This window comes from Lissotriton vulgaris, chromosome 8 (assembly GCF_964263255.1).
Source record: "Lissotriton vulgaris chromosome 8, aLisVul1.2, whole genome shotgun sequence".
Classification (NCBI taxonomy): Eukaryota; Metazoa; Chordata; class Amphibia; order Caudata; family Salamandridae; genus Lissotriton; species Lissotriton vulgaris.
In genome coordinates this window covers 481,193,166-481,216,974 of record NC_141696.1, presented here as the reverse complement: position 1 = coordinate 481,216,974, position 23,809 = coordinate 481,193,166, and the positions used below count along the sequence as shown (strand labels likewise).

The following is a 23,809-nucleotide window of genomic DNA, read 5'->3' as shown; positions in this document are numbered from 1 at the left end:
AAGATGTCAAAAGGTCTGCTATCATCTGGAGGTAGTCTACGCCCAAGTGTGGCAAGCCCACCTTCAACAGCCAGTCATCGAGATAGTGGGAAAGCAGAATCCTTAACCGCTGAAGATATGCGGCAACCACCGGCATCACTTTCGAGAACAGTAGAATGGTGCTGGTATGGCTGAAAGTGAGCAAACCCAACTGAAAAAGCTACTAGCAGACCTTGGTTTGGTACTGTAGGGAGGGCACATGAAAGTATGCATCCTACAGGTCAAAGGCAGCCTTCCAGTCACCTGCATCCAGAACTTGAGCAATTTGAATTTGTCCTTTCATAGGAAGGCATTCAGAGGGTGAAGATACAAAACAGGATGAAGACTTCCATCCTTCTTCGGCACAAGGAAACAGCAGGAATAACAGCTTGCCTTTACTTCAGAGGCCAGCACACCTGTGGAGCCTGCACCTGAAGCATCAAGATGGATAGGTACTCCTTGAAAGTCACTCTAATTTTGGAGGGCATTGAGGGTCGGAAAAGAATGGTAGGGCTTAGCAATCTGGAGGATCCATGTGAGAGATGTGATGGCCTGTCACCTTGGAAAAAAATGGCTACCCTGTTCAGTACACTAGGTGGCTATGAACCGCCAAAGGCAAGCTAAAGTGTCTTGGAGACTAACACGCGGGGCAGATGAGTGGAACGGTGTCCATGCTGACCAGCAGGATATCTTCTTCATCCCTAGCCCTGGCTCGAAAGGACTGGGCTGACTGCTGTGTTGGGGAAGATGCTATACGCCAGCCCTCTAGAGCAGTGTAGCAACTGCTGGGGAAATTTTTTGTCAGGGGTGGAAAGACACAAGGAACGCACTCTGATTCTGCTTTCTTTAAGTGTTAAAGAACCGAATCAGACGTTTTGCCAAAGAGGTTGGACCCATCAAAAGGCATATCCATTAGACACAGCTGCATATCCCCTGAAAAGCCAATGGATCGCATCCACCCGTGGTGGCAGAGCACCACACAAGTGCTTACCTCACACCCCTAGCAGTCAGCAGTGTTTAAGCCAGCCCTAATGACATTTTGCTGCATCCTGATTGACCTGAACGTTTTGAGCCAGAGGGCTGAAACTTATCCGGGACTGCCGGCAAGATCTTGCTAGCCATGTCCAAAGGGGTGTGCGTATAATAACCTAATATGCAGTCCGCACTGACAGACCTCAATGGCGAGCCGGAGGAGGAGGGGAACATCCACTTCACGAAAATGTAATCCTTTTTGACGCTCTGTCTTGAGGGGTCACAGGGAATCTATTAGGACTGGCTGTGCTGGTGAAAGCTTGAATCAAACAACTCTCCGCAGTGGGGTGCTCCGTAAGAAAAGTCCAGCTTGCCGGACATCAGTGTGGCCACCTGTTTGTTCACAGGTAGTCAAAGGCAAGGCTTCACCGAAGTCTCTGCTTCATTAAATAGAGGTAGGGCTTCAGATCGGGCATTTGTCTCAACTTCAAATAAAGGCAGCTGTATCTCCAGGACTTCAGCTGCATGTCTATTCACTACATTAAATGATGAGCTCCACTAGGCCCAAGTAACAAAATCATCCCTGTGTCACTGGAGGTATGCAGCTCACTGGCAACTTTTATGTCCATGCAGATATCATCATCATTGGGTGGGGGTAAATCATCACCATTGGGTTTATAAGAATTAGAGGCAAGAAGGTGATGAGGCCCTCGTGGAAGAGGAAGTGCTTTGGCTGAATCTGCGCATGCAGGGATCAGATGCAGGTGCGCTGGAGTAGAGTCAAGGCGTGACCTCAGTTGGGGCTGAAGCAGATATGACTCGAGGTCATACACTGTAGTCGGTAGAGGTTTGAGCTCTGGGGCAGGCACCATGAGGATCCAGTTTGGTGGGAAAGGGGACAGCGCAGGTCTTTGAGCAGCAATGGAAATCTGCATCAGAGTTGGTGCAGAACCCATGGCAGGTTCTAGGGGCACAAATGGCGTAGAGGGGAAACCACTAGTGGTAACCGGAGAAGAGGTCCATATAGATCCTTGGAGCCCCCACTAGAAGGAACTGGACAACTGCCAAAAGTATCCAGCATGATCTCCTTAAAGGCCTCGACCAGCTGTGGTGCTGCCGGTGGCCCAGAAAATTCAGAGTGCATTATGAACAGTTGAGGAATCAGCTCTGCGATCAATTGATAACCTTGATGCCGTCCCAACTTTTCTTTGCATAGACAGAGGCGGGATGGGGTCGAGTCTTGCGTCGATTAAGGCTTAGCAGACAACTTCGACCGCGAAGAGGAACTGTCGTAGGATTGAATTCAAAAGTAGAAAAGAGTCAGAACTCTCCACTTGCAGTGGAACTTATGTAGCTTCTTTCAGTGACATAGTTTCGCTTCACAATCCTGGTTACCCTTTGGGTGCCTGAGAGCACAGTCGTCGCACGACTTGAAGTCATGCCCCAAACTCAAACAGAGGCACACCTTGTGCGGGTCAGTCACTAACATCTGTTTCCGATAGTCATAGTCAAAATACAGGTTGAACCCTGTAGTCTTCAGTAGGGATATTGTTCCCTTGTACACTGGGAAAGGTTTTAGATGGAATTTATCAACCAGTGAAAAAAGTAAGCAGAGTGCCGGATCCAGGTATGTAGGCGTGGAAAAAAACAAATTGATGTCCACGCACAGGGAAGGCTTTTATATGCAACTCCACTCAATCACTTCCAGAGTAGCACTCTATGCCACTACTTAGTGACTGTAGGAAGCTGCCTCTGTATATACTACATCAAAGTGAGGTAAAGTGTTCACAGAGTCAAGTGGAACCCAAAAGGTAGGGAGAGGTAAAGTAGATAGTACCTCACTCTCTATTTGTGGTAGTGTGGTCGACCAGTAAGGCCTTATCAGAGGACAGTGTTAAGCATATGTTGAAGCTCCCCTGCCACAGATGGCTCTCCTTGGCCTGGGGGAGGTGTGAAAACCTTGCCATGAAAAGGCTTGGTTTGTGGGCTCAGGGAGCGAAGGCTCCCACCCAAGGTCTCGTGGTGGCAGGCTGGTGTGTACCAGTCAGGAAACCCACCAGAGGCTAGTCGTTTTTCAGGGGGCATCTCTAAGATGCCCTCCGAGCGCATTTTTCATTAAATCCCACACTGGCATCAGTGTGGGTTTAATGTGATGAGAAGATTGAGATCAAACTTCTCAGTTTTCAGTGCAGCCATTATGGTACAGTGGAGTTCGTAATGACAAACTCCCAGCCCCATATACTCTTAAAGAAAGCACTGCACTTACAATGTCTTTAGACACTTATGGGGTACAGGGCTCATGCACCTGTACCCTCACCACTGGTATAGTGCACCCAGCAGGGGGGGGTGACTGATCTATGCCAGGGAAGTGTGTTGTAGGCATGGCACACAGGGATGTGTGCCAGGTCGACTCTTCACTTTGTTCTACACCAAAACACGCAGGCTGCAAGGGCAGTGTTTGTGTGTAATTGTACAGCGTCTCTAAGTATGGCACAATAAGTGCTGCAGTCCTTAGAGGCCTTCCCTGGCCACAGTGCCCTTGGCACCTATGGTACCTTTTACAAGGGACTGCCATGTGGCCAAAGAGGTGGCAATTGGGGGTACAAGGTACAGTTTTGGGGAAAGAACACAGGCCCTGGGAACCCAATTGGCAGGGACTCAGGGCACATAAAGTTGAAGTGCATCAGTAGTCTGCCAAGAAGTGGGGGGGGGGGGGGGGGGGGTACTACGACAAAAGCCTCCAGTCTGGTGCCTGGGGAATATTCTAAAGAAAGAGGACTCTGCGGTTATAAGTATCCATCAGAAGCTATGGCGATGGAAGTGGCTTTGCCCCCATGGCTGTTAGTTTTCAGAGACCACCATTTGTGATTCAACGAGCAGTGCACCACAATCTGAGAACTCTGCCGACTCACGTATGTCTACATTTCTAGACCCTGAGTGCTTGCCTCAGACAGTTAGTATGCCAAGAAGAAGGAACCGGTCACACCAATCTGACCACCCTTAGTGACTATTTGCCATAGTGGGCTATTATCAGGTGGATGCAGATACTGGAGCCCTCAAAGTGATGTTATTAGCCACCTACCAACTTTGCACGGCGTCTAGCAATGGAACACAAACAGAAAGCATCTGCCAGAGATAATTGTTTTAACAAGGTTCAATAGTGAAGTAATACCATTTTCTTTTCCTAACTGTGCATAAGATTATTAATTCTTTCTACTGGAATTATGTAACCAATATAAAACATGGCATTATTTGCTGAAAACAAAAAACTAAAATGTTTTTCTTTTTTATTGCAAGTATGGAGTTTTGACAAATACCAAAGACAAAGATATATGTTCCAAGCAGGATATTCTAATTTAACTTGTTGAGTAGGTTTGGAAAGGTATGTACTGAACCATTTTAATACAGTCTTATCAATGTCCATCATGTTCTAAAGAGTGTTCAAGAGTATTTTATGTTCCACACCACAGAATGCTGGCATTAGATCTAGTAGGATAATAATCTTCATGTAAACCTTCAAAAGGATTCGGTCATTAGCACTGAAGGGGCATTTTCAGTGCACAGCAAGGACTAAAACCAGGCTGGTGACTAGAGTGGAAGGGAGGTGACCAATGAATTCATTCTCAAGTGGCCGCCTGGGAATAAAAATGCATCTTGGCTTACTCGAAATGCAGAAGAAAATTCTACTTGGAGTGCTGTGAATGATGTAAAGTGTTGAGCAGGAATTATGGAGTAAAGTATGATGGTTTTATGTCTAAGAACACCACAGCCTCCTGGTTTGCCTGATATATATATAGTTTTGCTAACCTTATATATATTCTTACTTTGCCGAAAAGGAGGGGAAACAGGAAGGGGGCCTGCTCCTTACTTAGCCTTGTAAAGGCATGCATGGTAAAGGTCTGTGCGGTAAAGGCACAACTTCGTAATGCATGCTATTGTCATACAGCCTATGAGACGAGATTAATCTTGAACAGCAGCTTAAAAAATATGTCTGAGCCTCTTTCAAAACATTTTCCGTCCTCCTGAAACAAAGACACTTTGTAAATTGTCAACACTTTTATTGCAAGGCAACACCTTCAGAAACCTAGAATTGTTATCTTAAATTGCGTGTACAGCAGTTTCTAAAACTATGGTTAGCCGCAGTTTCGTGAAAGGCATCAAAGTACATTGTGAAAATCAACACTTATTTTTACCTGACTGGCTTAGACGATCACACGCTAGTATTTCCAACAAATCTTGCTCATTTTCAGAACCTTTTATAGATTTCATTTTTGGTTTTGGGACCTAATATAGAGATCAAAAGTTAGAATTCAACCAGGTTAATGTACACAACTGATATTTTCTGCTGAAACAGAACAACAATGTTGACCTAAGAAAACAAGGTTGACAAACAGGGATACAGCTCTTAATATAATAATAAACAATATCATATAAAATCAAACAATAAGTAGAGCAACCACATAACCGTCACAAACTTCATATTGGATATAGGACAAAATAAAATCTTACCTGAAAAGCAATAAGATAGCATAAAGCAGCCGGTTCAGTCACTGCTCTCCACTGTGCCTCACTGTTCTGTGCCATTTTCAACAGTAATGTTCCAGCGTGCATGTAGAACTGACCTCTCATTTCCATGAACATAATTGACAGATCATCAGTGCCAGTCGCATACTGCTTCAAAGCTTGCATAGTCTGATCAAAACTGAAAAAACAGGCAGGAGAGTCAGACCATTTAGTGTTCTGATAAGTGTTCCAGGGGACAGATCATAACCTAAATGCAATGTATTTACCCCTCTGTTGAAGTTAAGAGCTGGTAACAGCCTATCCGCATGATCATGGGCCTGTGCAATGGGGAAGATTTCATAATGAGAGGAAAGGACATGTACCATCCATTAATGTCCAGTAGCACATGGGCAACAAGATTATCAACAGCATCCACAAGGTCACCCATCCTGTGAACCTAAGAAGCAGACACTCCTTAGCCATTGTCCCAGTCCACTTCAAGACCCTGCTCTGTTCATCTAAAGAACCAAGGAAGGCTTAGAGTATAGGCAATCAAGGGGCGATAAAACAGATATTCTAAACCTCACTAGATGAACCAACCACAGCATTCCAGAGGCAGTGTGAACAATTTAGTACTACTTAAAACCCCCAAACACCAGATTCCGTAATAAATAGGTTTGTGTATCAAGCATATTCATATTAGTGTATACGTTGCAATAGACCAAATTCTTGAGGGAGACTCCTAATTTTTTTAATCAAAAAGACTTTATTTTAAGTGTCTCCAAAAAGGATTGCTTTTGTTTAAATATAAGCCCATTGTGAAAATACTTTTCCACAATTTCTTTTCCAAACTCTCTCCACTCAGTTTGAAAATGTTCCATTTTGGTATCATTCTTCTCTACCAATGCAACTGCTGCGGACGCTGCTAAACAACATAGAAATAACTCAAGGTTCCCAGTCTGTAAAATGAGGATGGCTTTGCCTAATCTGTCAGATTATGGTCATATTTAGGGGAGTTAATGGATAAGACTGGGGCTCTATGTTCCTATGAGCAAACTGGAGACTTACATCTGCCACAACTGTGTATTTTGTTGAAGTTGAAGGAGGGGCAAATGTTGTGATCACTCTCAAACAGAACATTATTTGTTATCAACAAGGTTGCACTGTAAATAGCAGGCACACCTCTAGAAGCGTCTAATGACTAAACTACCTCTATTACACTTGCTGCAATGTAAGGGCACATCTGTGTTAAAGAAAGCCACAGCAGTGGTAAGTCACTGGACAATTAAGGTAATTAAAAAGGACACCAATTGGAAAAGTGGCCACATACCTCTGGAACACTTGTCTGCATTCTTGCACATCTTTACTTGAAAGAGACAGCAACATGAGATTGCAGTGAGCCAGAAGCAACTCCTTATTGAGCAATCGCCACATGCTTTTATCAGGCCCAGTCCCTCGAAAGGATTTCAGGTATTCCTGAAACAAATACAGTCTTTAAGTGAGCATTTAAAAAAACCAGAATAAAAATATATGTCACATTTCTATTTCCAGGTATTTATGCAATTGCAAGATCTGTAGCAACGGGGGGGGGGGGTTCCCACTTTCATTACCATTTTAAAGTTGGAGCTAATAAGTGCAGCTAGCTAGGGTGACACTGGCACAAATTGGAATGGCAGAAAATACTCTGGAATCAAACGTTTATGCAATATATGTTACAAGTTGACAGTGAACTGTAAAAAGTAGAAACCATGAATACCGCAACCTTATAAAAGTGATTCCTTCCCCCATTTAAAACACTTGTTTCACCACTATGAATAAACAAGCTATGAGCTACTGTTAAACTAAGGTTAAGTAATAATTCCAAATCCCCTCTTGCCCTAAACAAGCATCATCCTTTTGCTCAAACACAAACGACTTTGGAACTTAAAAGATCACCAACCATGAGAAACAAGCTAACCAGAAGTTAATTGTTTGCAATTAAACGTTTACAAAGATTACACAAAAAATATGCTTTATCAAAACTCTCGATGTATAGCATATTAGGCACAGGAATATCAGAACCCTTTCGACCACTTGAAACACAACTGTATGGCTTCAGAGGGGTTACACTCTGCTGCTATTTTGGCTTAATGCAGGAGCTCTGCCGCAGTTTATATTTTCATACTTGTGTATTTTACTCTTTATTGTTAAACGTTCAGTGTTTATCAGCAAAAACATAACGGCAATACAAAATAAAAACAGATAAATATGTAGAGAATCATAGGGGTAGTGCTTCATTCTGTTGTGCCAACCAGGCATCCTTAGAGACTTTCCAAAACTCCATGTTCTCTATGTCCACTCCCATTCAATACTGTCAGACATCTCTGTCCAGCTCACCCGAGGTCTCTGGCCTCCTGTCCCCTCTCAATACCCAAGATGTATCCACCCTTCTATACACCTACTCTTTTTTTTTATACTCTTTGCTGCAGCCCATACCTTTATGCAGTCAGCCATGGTTATGGTGCCTACTTTGACACTTTATCATTAAAAGTATTCCTTTTCTGGTCAGGGGGCAGCATTTCACACTCCAGATTCTGATATTTGGAGGAACAGATGCCTCAATTTCATTTTCTAGCACTATTCTGAATGATGAACGAATACAATGAGAAATACTCTGGAAAAATGCCTCCGTGATTAGGCACATTGGCTCCTATGATGAATGTGCCTGTAAGGAAGCATTTTAATAACTACTTGTAGAAGCTCTAAACAAATAAAGCTTGTTAGGCGTTAAAAAAAAAAAAGTAGCTGCATTGCTGGTCAGCACATTTTCAAACGGAAACAATATGATTTTAAATCAATGTTTTGCTTTGACCCCTGCTCTTTTTGCAGTTTGAAAACATTTAAATTAAACAACTGATAATTTGGAATTCAAGCTCTTCAAAATAAAAAGCAACAGAGCTAGAGGAAGTGTCTTTGAAGCGGAAATGCTGATGTCTCTGAAGTGAAACACCACTAAGGAAATCCAAGAGGAAAGCTTGGATTAATTTTGTGTTTTCTTTAACTCCCTATTTTTTGTTGGCATCAGCGGCCCAATTACAATGAGAAAAAAAGATATGTATTGTACGTATGTGATGGGTTGGACTAGAAGCCAATTAAGATCCTTCCTGTTACAGGGCTTAACCTGGTTGCCCATGAATTACACAAATCAGTTTGACGGTGGCTTTAAAAGAGTTCAGGCTTCAATACAAATATTCGCAAGATACAACCAAAACACTAGGTGGCTGGTTGAATGGCAGTAAGGTGCAAGATTATGGAGGTCTTTACAATGTGTTGATGAAGGAGCACTTGTTAAGTAATTGTACATCAGAAAAACTGCATCAGTGCCTAGTGAATCTAGGTTTAGTCTCTCCACAAGAACTGGGGAAGAAAGCTGACCATTGGGTCAAAACAAGGATGCCCAGAAAGATCCAAGGAGGGGGTGACCAAAAGAAAGGGGTTGATTCTCCCCCCCAGGAGAAAGATGTAGGACACGAAGGGGAAAAACCTAAAGAGTCTTCTAAAGGCCCCCAAAACCTGGTCTGGAGGGAGGACCCAGAGACAATTCCCAATCAAAGGGTGGGTACCAGGGTAAAAACTGGGATCCGAAAAAAGATTTGGTGTTTCAATTGTAAAGCCAATGGACACCGAACTGGGGATTCTTTCAGTCCTAAAAAGGTTTCCACTAGTGCACCTCCAGTCTCTATTGGGGTGGTAAGTCCCCATTTGGGATCCTTGGTGTGCCCAGACCAGGTCAGGGGGCACACTAAAGCTACTTTGGTCTCTGAGGGTGAGGTGAATATAGCCACATGGGCTGTCTGGCTCAGTAACCTGGAGAAGTACTCACAAAATCCATATATGAATGGGATTGAAGTAGAAGCACAGAGAGATACATGTGCAAGTGTTGCCATAGTGACTAAAAAACTGATATCCCCAGAACAGTACTTAACTGGACAAACGAATGCAGTAGTCAATGCTGATAACCATATTAAGGTCCATCTCATTGCAATGGTAACCTTAGAATGGGAAGGGGTTACTGGCCAAAAGCAGGTTGTCGTGTCCTTTACAATTCCAGTACAATGTCTGCTAGGAAATGATCTGGGACCTCAACATGGGATAAGGTAGAGCTAAGACCCCATGCAGGCATGTTGGGAATACATGAATGGGTGTGTATGAAAACTAGAGCACAGTACAAAATGCAGGGTGAAAAAGAGGAGTGGGAGCCTGGAATAATGGCCCACCCTCCAAGATAAAAGGCAAGAAGGCTGGGAAACTAACTTATGTGGAGAAAAAAGCTCAGGTCCCTTCTGCTCAGGGAGAAGACTGGTCAGCCCTTGAGGGAACTGAGCCCCAGGAACTTGGGCTTTACCACGCAGAGCCTCTAGACCTAGGGGACCCTCTAGGGAAGATCCGTGCCAGGGAAAGAGGACCTGTCCCACTCGAGAGCCTGATACAGCAGTGAGAGACCAGGAAAGGGGAGATGGCAGTGGGTCCCACCAAACCTATTGGGAGGAGGGACTCCTGTATACTGAGGCCAGAGACCCCAAACGTGGTGCCATTAGGAGAGTGGTAGTGCCTCAGCAGTACAGAGAGTTCTTGGTTTCAACAACAATCGCCTAGCTGGGCATCTTGGCCAGACAAAGGCTTGTAGAAGGTTAGTCACCAAACTTCCACTGGCCAAGCATGTCCCAGAAAGTAAAGGAGTTCTGCAGCCCCGTGTATTTCCTTTCAAGCCAGTGACAAGACAGGTAGCAAACTGAAGGCCCCCTTAATCCCACTACCAGTGGTTGGGGTACCCTGTGAGTGGGTGGGGATTGATATTGTTGGTCCCTTTGCCCTCCAAACAGCCTAAGGAGATAGATTTATGCTGGTGGTAGTGGATCATGCCACAAGGTCTTCTGAAACAATTCCACTTAGGACCGTCACTGCTCCTGCAGTTTCAAAGGCTCTCATAAGTATTTTTACTAAAGTGGGCTTTCCTAAGAAGGGGGTTTCAGACAGAGGTATTAACTTCATGTCTGCTTACCTAAAAGCCATGTTGTTTGAGTGTGGGTTGACGTCTAAGTTTCCACCCCATATCACCCACAAACATATGGTCTGGTTGAGAGATTCAACAAGACTATGAAAGTTATGATCATGGGACTCCCTGAAAACGCCGGAGATGGGATGTGCTTTTGCCATGCCTGCTTTTTGCTTGCTGAGAGGTGCCACAGACAGGAGTCGGCTTTATTTCCTTTGATCTTATATCTGGCCATCCTGTCAGAGGTAAACTAAGTCTGGTAAGGGAAGGCTGGGAGAAGCCTCTCAAAGAACCCAAACTGGACAAAGTAGACTATGGGCTTGGCCTTCGTTCCAGGATGGCAGAGTGCAGGGAGAAAGCTAATAAAAACCTTGAGGCAAGCCAGGAGCTCCAGAAGCAACAGTATGACCAAATTGTTGCACTGGTGGAACTCCAACCAAGGCAGAAGGTATGGGTATTGGAGCCTGTGGCACCTAGGCCCTCCAGGACAAGTAGAGTAGACCCTACCCTATTCTAGAAAGAAAAGGGGAGTTCACCTATCTGGTGGACCGTGGCACTTCCAGGAGCCCCACAAGGGTTATTCATGTGAACCGCTTTAAACTCCATCATGACAGGGCTGATGTGACAGTGCTGATAGTCACTGATGAGGATCAGGAAGAAGAGGGTGAACCTCTCCCTTACTTCTTCTCCAACAACCCTCAAAATGGGTCTGTTGATGGAGATCTTTTCAGAGACCCTCACTGTCCACAGCAGACTGACTGCAGGCAAGTCCTATGGCAGTATGCTGGGATCTTTTCTTTGACGCGACCCCCTGGTCAGACAACCTGGTGTACACATGATGTGGACGCTGGTGGTGGCTTGGAAGCCGATGCGGTCGGCAGCGTGAGCGCCGAGCTCCGCTAGGGAACCCCGCAAACATCTTGAAGTTTTGATCCCTTGACCCCCCTGGCAGCAACCGGGGACGGGAAGGCGGAGGGGAGCTGAGCCGGAGCATTTTCGCCTCACAAGACGGCGAAACCTAGGATTTATGAGAGGTTTTCTGGGCTGCGCTGGTCGCTTACGGAGTCCTCAAAATGGCGGCGCCGAGCTAACGGGAGGCTCCCGAGCTGCACCGCTGGAGCCGCGGTCTGCCGTCTTGGAATGTGCTGTGAGGCGGATCACCTCTGGGCGTGAAGCAACACTGGTGGCAGGAGGAAATGGGCGGCGCGGCGCAGGGGGCAACCCGCATCGGCTGGAGCTTTGAGGCCGAGCTAGCGGGAGGCTCCCGAGCTGCGCAGCTGGAGCCGCGGACTGCCGTCTTGGTCTGTGCAGCAGAGCGGATCATCTCTGGCCGTGGAGCGAGGCTGGTGACGGGACGAGAAGCGGCTCCGGCACAGGGGGCGGCCCACGTCGGCTGGTGCTTTGGGGCCGGTCGCGGCTTCATTTGGCGCCGCGGAGGGCACGAGAGCTGGAACGGAGGGAGTGAAGGACCTAACCCCCCACCTGGAAGCAGAACAATACACCGGAGGACGCTGGGGCAGCTGTCGATGCCCGAGAGCGGCCCAGAGGACGAGAGTTGACTGGCCCTGCTCTGGTGAGTGGAGAGCGGTGGGAGCTCGGGCCGCAGAGGCGGACGAGTGGCCCTGGGGCACCGCTGTATGCGAACCGGGGCGGGGACAGAGGCTAGAGGCCTTGGATTTTTGCCGGCGCCCGGAGGGGGGCGAGCAAGGCTAACACTGACGGGGAGGTGCTTGGGAGCGAGCTCTGAGGAGGTGAGGACGCACTGGGAGGCCTGGAGTAGAGACAGAGGGGGGGGCCGTTTCCCACGAGGGACTGAGCATAAACCAAATGAGAGGAACTGTGCTCAGAGCGCATCATAGGAACGGAGAACTCCACTGGGTGCTGAGGCGGCACAGCTGGACGGGACTGCGCCGACTTGGAACTGGAACCAACCATGACAGTGGGAATTAGATGAGGAGCCATGCGTCGCTGCATTTGGAGATGCAGGGAGAGGCGCGAATCTCATGATCATGTGAACACTGGATTGGGCATTACTGCTGCTCCTGCCCTGAAGAAGCCCATGCAGATGGCGCAGTTGCCCAGAGGTACTAACTTGCAGCACTGATAGGGGCAATATCAGCGGCGGAAGATAAAACCAGCTGATAGATTGGCTATTTGAGATTCCTTTCCTGGTGATTGGCCCTCATAGCCACCTAATAAAGAACAGGTGGTCCAGCACTGCAGGTCCCCCAGGCGTGTTCTGGCAAACGTAAATATGGGCAAGCCACAAGGGAAGAAGGAGGAGGCTCACCCACTCTCCGATGTAGAGTCCCCATCTCAAGCAGAACAAGACACATGTGAACTGTCTCAAGAACCTGGGCTACAACAACAACTTAATAAAATCCTGTCTGCCATCGCGGACTCTCGTACTGCCCTGCAGCAAGACATTGCACAGGTGGCGACAGGTCTTGGCCTCAAAGTTGGCGGACAGGGTGAAGTACGTGGAAGGGGTAGTCCAGGAGGTGGCGCCTGCACAGACTGCATTGACTGGAACAATGAAAAAAATGCCCTGGATCGGATTGCAGCGCTGGAGAGGCGTGCTGAGGATGCTGAAGGGAGAAACAGACGGAACAACATTTGCGTGGTGGGTTTACCTGAAAAAGCAGAGGGGCCAGACATGGTACGCTACTTGGAGGACTGGCTGAGAACGGTGGTGGCTCCTGAGGGCTTGTCTACCTTCTACACTCTAGAACGTGCGCACCGTGTCCCTGCGAGACCTCCGCAGCAGGGGCGCACTCCCTGGCCGGTGATGGCACGCCTGTTGCATTTCAGAGATCGAGACTTGCTTCTTCAGAAGGCTCGTACAGATGGCCCATTCCAGGTCGGAAATAGTAAGGTCACTCTGTTCCCAGACTATACCTTCGAAACTCAGCGGCGCCGCGCGTCCTTCCAATCAGTCAAAAAAAGAACTGCGGGCAGAGGGGATCCAGTACTCCCAGTTATTTCCGGCCAAACTGCGCATAATTCAGGATGGGAAAACTTGCTTCCAGAACATACCGGAGGATGCATGGACATGGTTGGAATCTTACAGAGCTGGTAAAGATGGTCTAGAACAGGAAGCACAGGAACTTGCTGGAAACCCTCAGCTCCGTAAATCACAACGGATAAGGCGCCGGCGGCGGGTATTGCGGAAACCGTCAACTTCACAAACAAAGTTGGAGCGCAGAGGAGCACTGAAAGCGGTGTCGGCGATTTCTGGTTATTTGCCGGTGACCTCGCCGAGAGACTCTGATCTGGAGAAGGACAAGGAACAGTCGGATGCGGACTCTTCAGCATTGGATAGTATGCATTTGCCACTGGTCACACCGGGAACGGCGGATGGACTGCTGGATGAGTAGAATCTATATTAAATGAGGGTGCGAGGGGTTTGTTGCGACTAGATATGGAAAGGTGGATATTGCTGTTGGCTCAATATGACGCTACCTAGAAATACAGGAAAGCTGGGCCCCGGGCCTGGCTCTCTAATGGCACAACATAATGCTGGTCGGGTAGTTAAGGAGTATGGAATTCAGTATGGGGGGGTCGGGGGGGGGGGGGGGGGGGGGACAGGGAATGTTATGTTTCTGTGGGGTTCCCAGGGCGGTAACTGGATGCTGTCTTGAATAATTGTACGTTAATTGCTAGGCTCCATCCAGGCCCCATCGGATGGTCCCCAGTTAGTCAGCCTTTGCACCTATTGAGGCAATTGTTGGGCTGGTTTGGATGGGATTCACTATGTTAGTGCCTGTTCTTGGGGGAGGGGTGGGGACAATGTTGAGGGTGGGATGGGATTGTTGGGGAAGGGGAATATCTTGAATGGGGGATGGCACACGCGGGCGCGTCTAGGGAGGAACAGAGAGATCCTGTGTTTTTTGCATTTGTACTATGGGTCCATTACCTGATGTAAAGTGTGTGACTTGGAATGCGCGGGGATTACACTCTATGCAGCGCAGATATAAAGTCCATTCCTACTTAGTACACAGGGGCGCGCAGATAGCATTTCTGCAGGAGACACATTTGACTAGGGCAGAGGGGTTGGCGCTGCAGTGCAGATGGCGAGGGCAACTCTACTACACCACTTATTCAGCTTTCGCGCGAGGAGTGTCGATTTGGGTTAGAGCCGGGGTCCCCTTCCAGATGACTGATAGACCCTGAGGGCCGCTATGTTGCTGTAAGGGGACGCCTTCATGGGTGGGATGTAACCCTCTTCAGTGTGTATGCCCCTAATGTAGAACAGGCGCCCTTCTTTGCGCACCTATCTGACACCCTGGCAGTTAATTTCACAAACCCAGTGCTAATGGGAGGGGATTTCAACTCAATCACTGATGTGACAATGGATAGATCCCACCCACCGTTACCTACTGCCCCAATTCATAAATTATCAAAGGTTAGAACCCAATGGCAGGAACACTGGGGCTTTGTGGATGTCTGGCGAGCGCAACACCCTGTTGAACGAGATTATTCTTACTTCTCGGCTTTTCATGATTTGCATGTGCGGCTTGACGCGGTTTTGTGTAGTCCTGGTCTGGCCACTATGGTGGCTGGTAGTGAATACTTATCGCGCACCATCTCGGATCACAATCCACTGTTGGTGAGTTACTGCTGGGCTCTGGAGCGCCCTACTGTCCCGACCTGGAGGTTGCGTCCGGAATTGCTGGAGGACCCGGCCTTCCGCGCCTAGCAGGGAACATGGACAGAGCAGTATTTTGATGAGAACGAAGGCACGGCTACGACGACTGCCTTGGAGTGGGACGCCTTCAAAGTGGTGATCTGTGGGTTTTGTATAACTAAATGGGTGGGAGTGCGGAGGCTGCTAATGCAAGAATTGGACGCTGCAGAGAAGGCCTTTAGGGAGGCCGAGCGGGCCCACTCCACTAACTCTGAGGCGCAAGACACAGTTCGGAACTTGAGGGAGGCTGTGGCAGTGGCTGTGGAGCATTTGAGGTGCTTTGACCACAGAGCCTATCTGGCCTGTGCACATGCTGAGAGGGATAAGGTAGGCACCTTACTGGCATGGTTAGCCAACCCCCTCCCTAAATGTGTTCCTATTTTGGCGCTGACCTCCTCGTCGGGGTAATTAGAACACACACATCATCAGATAAATACCTGATTTCGTACCTTTTACGCTGACCTATATAATAGCCACTTGCAGGCCGAAGAAACGGAAATGCAGGCGCTCTTGGAAGATTTGGAGCTGCCTACCGTGGATGCAGAGCAGGCGGATTCCCTCGGCCAGGATATCACGAATGCTGAAATTCGATGCGCTATTAAACAATTGGCGCGCAACAAAACTCCGGGAATTGATGGACTACCCATCGAGTTTTATTCGGCTTATGTTGATGTCCTGGCTCCTAGGTTACTGGCGGTGTACAGGGAGGCCAAACAGCAGGGGGTACTGCCGACTTCGACTAGGGAAGCCATCATCATCCCCCTCCTTAAACCGGGGAAAACCCCTACGGACTCGTCTGCGTATCGGCCATTATCTATGCTCACCACTGACTATAAAATTCCGAGTCGTGTTCTGGCTACTCAACTCCTTCCCCATATGACACGTCTGGTTCATCCTGATCAGGCTGGCTTCATTCCTACTCGCAACACCGCCAGTAGTGTAAGCAGGCTGATACGCATATTGGGTGGGGACCACAGCGAGGACAGTCAGGCAATGGTCCTCTCGGTGGACATTGCAAAAGCATTTGATAGTTTGGAGTGGCCTTATATGATTTTTGTCATGAGAGCCTTCGGGCTTGGAGAGGGGTATTGCCGCTGGACTGAAATATTGTATTCCTCTGCGAGCGCCAGGGTGAGGGTTGGTAAGGTCATCTCCTCCTCATATCCGGTGGGACAGGCCACTAGGCAAGGCTGCCCGCTTTCCCAGTTGCTATTCACCCTTGCCATAGAACCACTAGCGATACGGGCTAGACTGGGGAGGGCATTTCAAGGCCTGAGACTCTGCAGCCGGATGCATTATATCTCACTGTATGCAGACGACCTCTTGCTGTTCTTGAAGGATGCCGGAGAGGCATTGGAGGGAGCGCGTGCTCTACTCTGCCGATTCGGTGATATTTCTGGTCTAAGAGTCAACTGGGCAAAGACTTGCGTCTTCCCAGTAATCCGAGCGTGCGACCCACCTGCGCCTCTGCCTGACATTGCATGGGAGCCCAGTTGCCTCCCTTACTTGGGGACGCATGTTTACCACACATAGGACAATTTGCTCAAAATTAATATGGGCAGAGCAATGAGGGGACTTAAGGGTAGCATGCAGTTCTGGGGAACTTTGCCATTGTCGGTAGCGGGCCGGGTGGCCCCTTTGAAAATGGTGGCACTTCCCCGGCTGCTATACTTTTTCCAAACATTGCCTATACAGATACCTGTCGCACTATTTCGGCAACTCCGGTCTATGGTGGGCAGCTTTATCTGGGGGAAGGGGAGGCGCCGGGTGGCATTGGACACACTAATGCGCCCGAGAGCCGAGGGGGACTTGCAGTCCCTGATTTAGAGCTATACTACCTGGCTGCACAGTTCCAGGGCCTTACCCAGGCAGTGGCGCAGGAATTTAGAGGACCGGAGCGGTTGTCATTTGTGGTTTTATAACAAAAATTACAGGCAGATGGGCTGTCTTTTGAAGAACGCACTCTGAGGCATTGCTGGAAACGATACCACAATAGAATTGGGGTGCAGCGACCTTATGCCCCAGAGATACCACTGGGCATGTGTACGGCCCTCCCACATGGTGGAGATTGGTCTGCCCTTGCGGAGTGGGAGACGTTAGGGTTACAGGTGTGGGGGACTTGTATGGGGATGGTGTCATATTGCCCTATAGTGCGCTACAGGAGAGCTTTGGGCTCCCGAGGGGACACTTCTTACTCCATGCAGCTCTAGTTGCTGTCATCCAAAAATACTGGGGCACCGGCCTTTTGGAGCAACCGGTGAGTGAGGCGTGCCAATACGTAGTGATGGCAGCATGCACCTATAAAGCGGCCACCTGCTTATATAAACGTATGCTTGGAGAGGAGTTATCACCGCTGCAGAGGCTACGTAGTCAATGGGCGGCGGATTTGGATAGAGAGATACCCGACTCGGCTTGGTCGCACATACTTAAGAGGGCGTGGAAGGGCACTAGCAATGCCAGATTCCAATTGGTCCATTTGTATACTCTGCAGAGGGGCGTATCTAACACCAGCAAACATCAACCAATATTTCCATATAGATACAGCACAATGCCCCCGATGTAGGTTGAGGGACGTGGACATATTGCACATGCTGTGGGATTGTCCATAACTGGGAACATACTGGGAGGACATAATTATTTAACTTTGTAGTATAACAGAGCGACAGATCACTCCGGACAAGGGGATCTGTTTACTACATTGGTTTCCACATACTAGTAAAACAAAATTGACGAGTAAATTCCTAGACTTAGGATTAGTGCTCGCCAAAAGGGAAATCACATCCCACTGGAAAGCCGTAGAAGGGCCCAGTTACCCCAGATGGAAGGCTGCGCTACTTGTATGGGCAGAGAGCGAGAGCATAGTTCGCCTGCAGCAGGCCCAAAGGTACCATAATGACAAGGCGTTCGAGGCGGCGCGAGCATGGGAAGCCCTGGTCGCAGAGCTGAAGGCAGCAGATATAGATTCCTACCCGGAGTTGAGTGCTCTAGCTGGAGATGAAGACCCGTAAAATGATTGCCCCAAACAACGATGAGAAAAAGTGCGGGGGGGCGTTTCCCCACTTCCGCAATAGTCATAATATTTGATACTGCTGTAAATATGACGAAATGTATGGATCCCATGGATATGATTTGTCATTCTGTTACACTCTGCCTTATAGTTGACGCTCCGGCGGGAGAGCGGGTGGGGGGAGGGAGAGTTGAGGGAGGGAATGTAAATGGACCTGTTAAATAAGGCATTACGGCACAGATATACGATTTTACATAGTTATCCTGAAGCTATTATGGACTACTATGATGACAGGGGAATCCTTGACAACTGGGTCCGTTTTTCAGTTATCCTACCTTGAATGTAACGTCAAGTGTCATATGATTCTTCCAACACCTTGGTAATGCCATGCTTAATGTAGATATGATCGGTCATTATTATGTATGTATGTTGTTTGTATACAAAAACCGATAAACAGAGTTTAATTTTTTTTTTATGATATGGACACTGGTGACCGACCGCCTACCTGTCAAAAATAAAATATGCAGACAGCCTTACCAAGTCAAAGAAAGCATCAGAGTTGAAGTCAGCAAGATGCTGTAACCAGGGGTGATTGAACCCTCAGAGTCCCTCGGCCAGCCCGGTGATCTTAGTCCCCAAATCTCACTCCAAGGAAGGAAAACCAGACTGGAGGACACTCATCCTCTAAAAACAAACAATATCTAAATCTACATCTTTTATTTGGAGACCAGACACGGGTGTTGTGGCGACAGATGCTTTTCTCCAACATTGGTGCACAGAGAGCGTATATGCATTCCCACCCTTCACCATGACCACAAGGATGGAGGTACAAGTTCAGAGACAAGGGACAGACTTGATTCTCATCAACCCAATATGGAGATCGCAAGTATGGTTTACAGTACTCATGGAACTTTCCTGGAATTGACTAGTCACTCTCTTCCACAGTTCGAAAATACTTCGGAACCTGCAAGGTTCCTTCCATCGACTTGTAAAGGACGGTTCTATCCAACTTATGGCCTAGAGGCTTCAGGACATGTTGTACAGTTCTGGGTCTTTCAGTATAGGCTTAGAACCCATCAGAAGAGCTTGGGCCTATAGTAATGTCAAGAGGTACAAGTCAGTTGGGAGAAGATGGTGTATGGAATGGGGTCTGAATCCCATGGAGTCTGTCCTGTCCATATACTGAATTTCTTGTGAGAAGTGGCCTTAGAGGGAGAGTCTTGCATGTGAGTGAACACCTTCTGACCAGCCATATCGGCAGGGCACGTTTGGGGCATTGTGTTACAGTGGGGTGGGGGTCATCCCATTTGTAGATCAATTGTTGAGAGAAGTCTGTTTCTCGATACCGCTCAAGCCGACAAATTCTACACTATGGGATATAAATAAAAGTCTTTTCATAGCAGAGACATAAGTATCTGAATAGAAAAAAGCCATCTGTTGAACTGGCTATGCTACTTTGTTTGGTGCTGTGCATAGTTGTATCAAATTCTCATGCCCTGAACATTTCAGTTAAGATGTTTACTCCACACTGGGATACACTGACTATCACTAGATGTACTAAGTCTAACGCCAGAGAGATAGCATGCCAAGAGGAGTTTCAATCTCCACGGCGGTGACAACTTTTGATTTCCATGAGGAAGCACTTTTTGGCAGCAGCATCATACACAATAGCAAGCTGGGTAATACAGGAAACAGGCATCAACAAAGGCTTTGGGCAAATTTAGCAAGAGGAGCAATGGCTTCTAAAACCACCACTCTGGGTACTCCCAATATTATGAATGCAGTGGACTGGTCGTTCGACTCCACCTTCAAGTAATAGTGAATGTGGCTTTACTGGTGGCAAGCAAGCAAGCTTTAAATTCGTTTAGTCCTCGCCTCCAGTACGGACAACGAATGTAAAATGTTGTAGCTATTGCAAAGGAAAGTTTCCGTTTTCCCAAGGACACGAAGGCAAGGATTATCCCACCAGACAGAAACATGACCATAGTGAATGATCGCTCTATTTATGAATACCCTGAGTGCTATTCCCTAAAAATTGAGCAAGGGGTTTACAAAATTTGCTTCTAAGGCAATACCGTTTATCTGATTTGGAGGGTGCTATTTGTATGAGAATTTGAAGAGATTTTTTTAAAATCCCTAACAGGATGTGTTCTGTGATTCAGGCACAAAGAAGACGCAGGAATGAGGACGAATGTAAATGGAGAGACTAATGCCGCATGAAGAAAAAAAGAGAGACACCACTTGGAGGAATATATGCAGAGAGATAGGTTCTTTGTCATTAACATTACATTTTCTGAGATTCATGGGGAATGTGGTTGGCTTGTTACTACCGATGGCTTTTGGGGGGAAAAATGAACAAAGATGGCCTAACCTACATCTCAGTGTTGTTTATAGAAAATGTTATATTCCAGGTGTTTGAGCTTTTGAGATCACACACTTGAAAACATGAACTTTATTCCATGACCTACCTAACCTAAAAACTGATCGTTGAATCACCTTTAATAAAAAAAAGGTACAAGACGGTGTTTGTGGGTCTGACTGTAGAAATATGAACTGGGTCTGTTGAGACAATTTTCCATAGTTTGCAATGACTTAACATTTCTCTTGTAATTAATGTCCCCATGCCTCCTGGCTGGCAGTAGTACCTCTACAGCTTCTTCAAATCATTTTACTCAACTCCTAAAGAAAGGATTTAAGTAGTTCCTTTTACTTTCTTGACTAGTCTGTGAAATTCAGAGCTTGCCTCACCCGATGTGTTCCATGATTACCGCTCTGAGAATATATTTTTGGATCATTAAAGACCACACCAGGTTGGTGTCCCCTGTGACATGTAGCCACTCTGGTTACCCACCGAAGCTCAAATTCTAATAAATCATACAACTTAAGTTTCATAGCCTAAAAGAGCATTTGACAAATGAGTGTAAACCTTTAAGCACCACTTGGCAAACAAACATTCTCTAAAGGATATTTAAAAAAAGAAAATTGCCAAAAGCAGGCAGGGAGAAGATTGACAAAAGCGAGGAATGCCACATATTCTTCTGTATGGAGGGAGGTAGAATAGTGAAGGGAGCACAACAAGTACGTGCTCAGTGATTCAGCTTGGCTCAATCATTCAACATTTAGAAATCTAGAAAAAGAGACTATTTCCCGGTTTAGGTTAACTTGCGTCTCTCAAATAGTGTCAACGATCCTATTCAGCAACTGAGGGATATAACATGGTAAAGCTCTAAATCCTAAACTGGAGAACCACATTTACTACTAACATCTTTTGGCAGTGCAAATTATAATATACCAATATCAATCTGCAAATAGAAATGATGTTGAATGGATATAGCTTTCAATCCTGCAATTATAGTCTGAACTGGGGAAACGTTTCTGAGAAGTTGAGATCTTGGCAGAAAACTGGAGATAATCAGCTAGAACAAACATTTTACTAGAAACAAGCAATCTTAGATGGCCAATACATTGAGCAATAGGAACTGCAAAGTATTTTCTAGATCTTACACTATAAGTAATTCTGTTAATCTAGGAATCTACAATATCACAACGTCTAATTTCACTTATTTATTCAATGATTTCATTTTTCAGCCATGAAATGAGTTTATCTACTAGAATTGTTCATATAATATACTACACCATACATCATGTTCCAGGAGGTGGTTCCCCCATTTGGCTGACTATTGAGGATAAAGCGGATAGTTAAAGGGGGGTGGTATTGAAGGGAAGACAGCTCAGCAGATGACCCTAACTACAGAGATCTACAACATCATTCCTTACCTTCAGTACATGCACAACACAAGTGCACCACTCCAAACTGGTGCGCAGGGCCCCTTTCTTCTCAGCATTGAGGCAATGATTGACCGCTTCTTCCATCCTTTTATTTGTCCGATACAGCTCCACTAGTCGAATGTTAACGTAGACATCATCTGGCCGCGTGTACAGCTCTGACTGTATTAAGTCAAACAACTGATTCCAACCTACATCTCCTTTAAAATTCAGAAGCTTCTCCTATCAAAAACATGTGTAAATGTAGAAGGCATTAGAGAAAATGTTTGACTATGAGTGTCTTGCAACTGTTCAACAGATTCATGGTTTCTAAAACTAATAGGAATTCATAGTTATCAATGACACATTTTGGTTTCACTCTAGAGTACACATATTGCATGGTATTAAAGCGAGACACTAGGCAGCACCTTTACTGAAATGAAATACAACTGAATAAGTTTAGGAAAGGAAGCATGAAAAGATACACCTTTATTTACAGAAGGGTAATTTAGAAGAAAATATTCACACAGAGAAACAAATCAAACTGTAATGAGTAAACAAGAAGGGAAACCATTAGTTACAAGGAGAATAAAAGTTAATCAAGAGTACCAAGTAAGAAGAAATTGCGAGTTTGGGTCCACACTATGCTTTACAAGATAATATTGTTGTCTTTTGGTACACAAGGTGAAGTAATACATTGGTCAAATTTACACAAATAGCAAGAATTTAATACATAAAAAAGCACTAAGAGCTAATCATAAATGCCTTTAGCAAATCCTTTTTACTTTACTTAAAAATAAGAGTATGGTATTTTACAAAAAAAAATAAGAGTATGGTAAACTAATCTGAAGTTCAATAAATACTAAATGATCTTTTCCCAAAGCCAGAGGAGAAGAACTGTACTTACTTTAAGTTTATAAACAGCAGGGCTTCCTGGAAACAGTTTAGATGCTCTTTCAACCCAATACTCTGCTCTTCCATCATCAACGTTCTTGTCGCAGAGTAATTCTGCAATTTTCAGGACAAGGTCCTTCTGGGTTGGGTTCAACTCAACGGAAGACTGCATATTTCCAAAACAGTGAAACACAGTTAGTACAAAAGCTGCATAAGTGACACACAAGATACTTCGAAAAGTGCCAAGGCAAGCATTGTGACATGTGATGAACACTGGAGCATAACAGTTCTGAACTACACTTCATTAGGAGCAGACGAGTCCTCTGAGCTAATTAAGAGAAGTCTTTGTGCATCACATACAGTAAAAAAAAAAAAACTGTCCCCATCAACTCTAAAATGAACACCGGGTGCAATACAATACACTGCAAAGTCTCGGTACACATGACATCTTGGTAACAAATTTAGATCCTCATTATGCCACCCTTGCATTTACTCCGATAATGCACAACGTAAAAATGCCCCTCCACAACCCAAGGTCCCCCAACCCTCCTGACCCTTTTCCGCTCTCCTTATCGCAGAAGTGTTAGCGTATAACTGATACAGAAAGAAGCTTCACATATCATAAAGTAATAACTTGTTCTACTTATTTATACGAGAAGTGTCTACTAGTGCAAAGTGAGAAGCGTGTTAAGATTTTAGCAGCTTTGGGACAGGTAAAAGAGGAATTAAATATTTCTTTTGAAGAAACATAAAATCATCTGTAATTCAAACATTTTATTGCCTTACTTTACATCAACTTTCTGTAATTAGCAAAGCTGGGTGTGCGACTGGCTCAAGGCTGTAACACCCGCCTGTAAGGAGGACTATCCTAGTTTGCAGTTTTTATTTTGTCATAAGGGGTGTTACTCTTGTAACTCTGGTCCCAAAA

At 46.2% G+C, this 23,809-nt stretch overlaps 1 protein-coding gene across 1 annotated transcript in view; it reads right to left on the bottom strand.

Moving 5' to 3' along the window:
- LOC147697214 (E3 SUMO-protein ligase RanBP2-like) overlaps nucleotides 1-23,809 on the bottom strand; it is a 485,030-nt gene that overhangs the window by 397,923 nt on the left and 63,298 nt on the right. The window contains exons 4-8 of the mRNA XM_086934287.1: nucleotides 22,895-23,047; nucleotides 22,000-22,230; nucleotides 6,824-6,969; nucleotides 5,500-5,692; nucleotides 5,184-5,274 (exon numbers count right to left, since the gene is read on the bottom strand). Of these exons, the coding sequence (XP_086790413.1) occupies nucleotides 5,184-5,274; nucleotides 5,500-5,692; nucleotides 6,824-6,969; nucleotides 22,000-22,230; nucleotides 22,895-23,047 (814 nt within the window). The remainder of the gene's footprint in view (nucleotides 1-5,183; nucleotides 5,275-5,499; nucleotides 5,693-6,823; nucleotides 6,970-21,999; nucleotides 22,231-22,894; nucleotides 23,048-23,809) is intronic.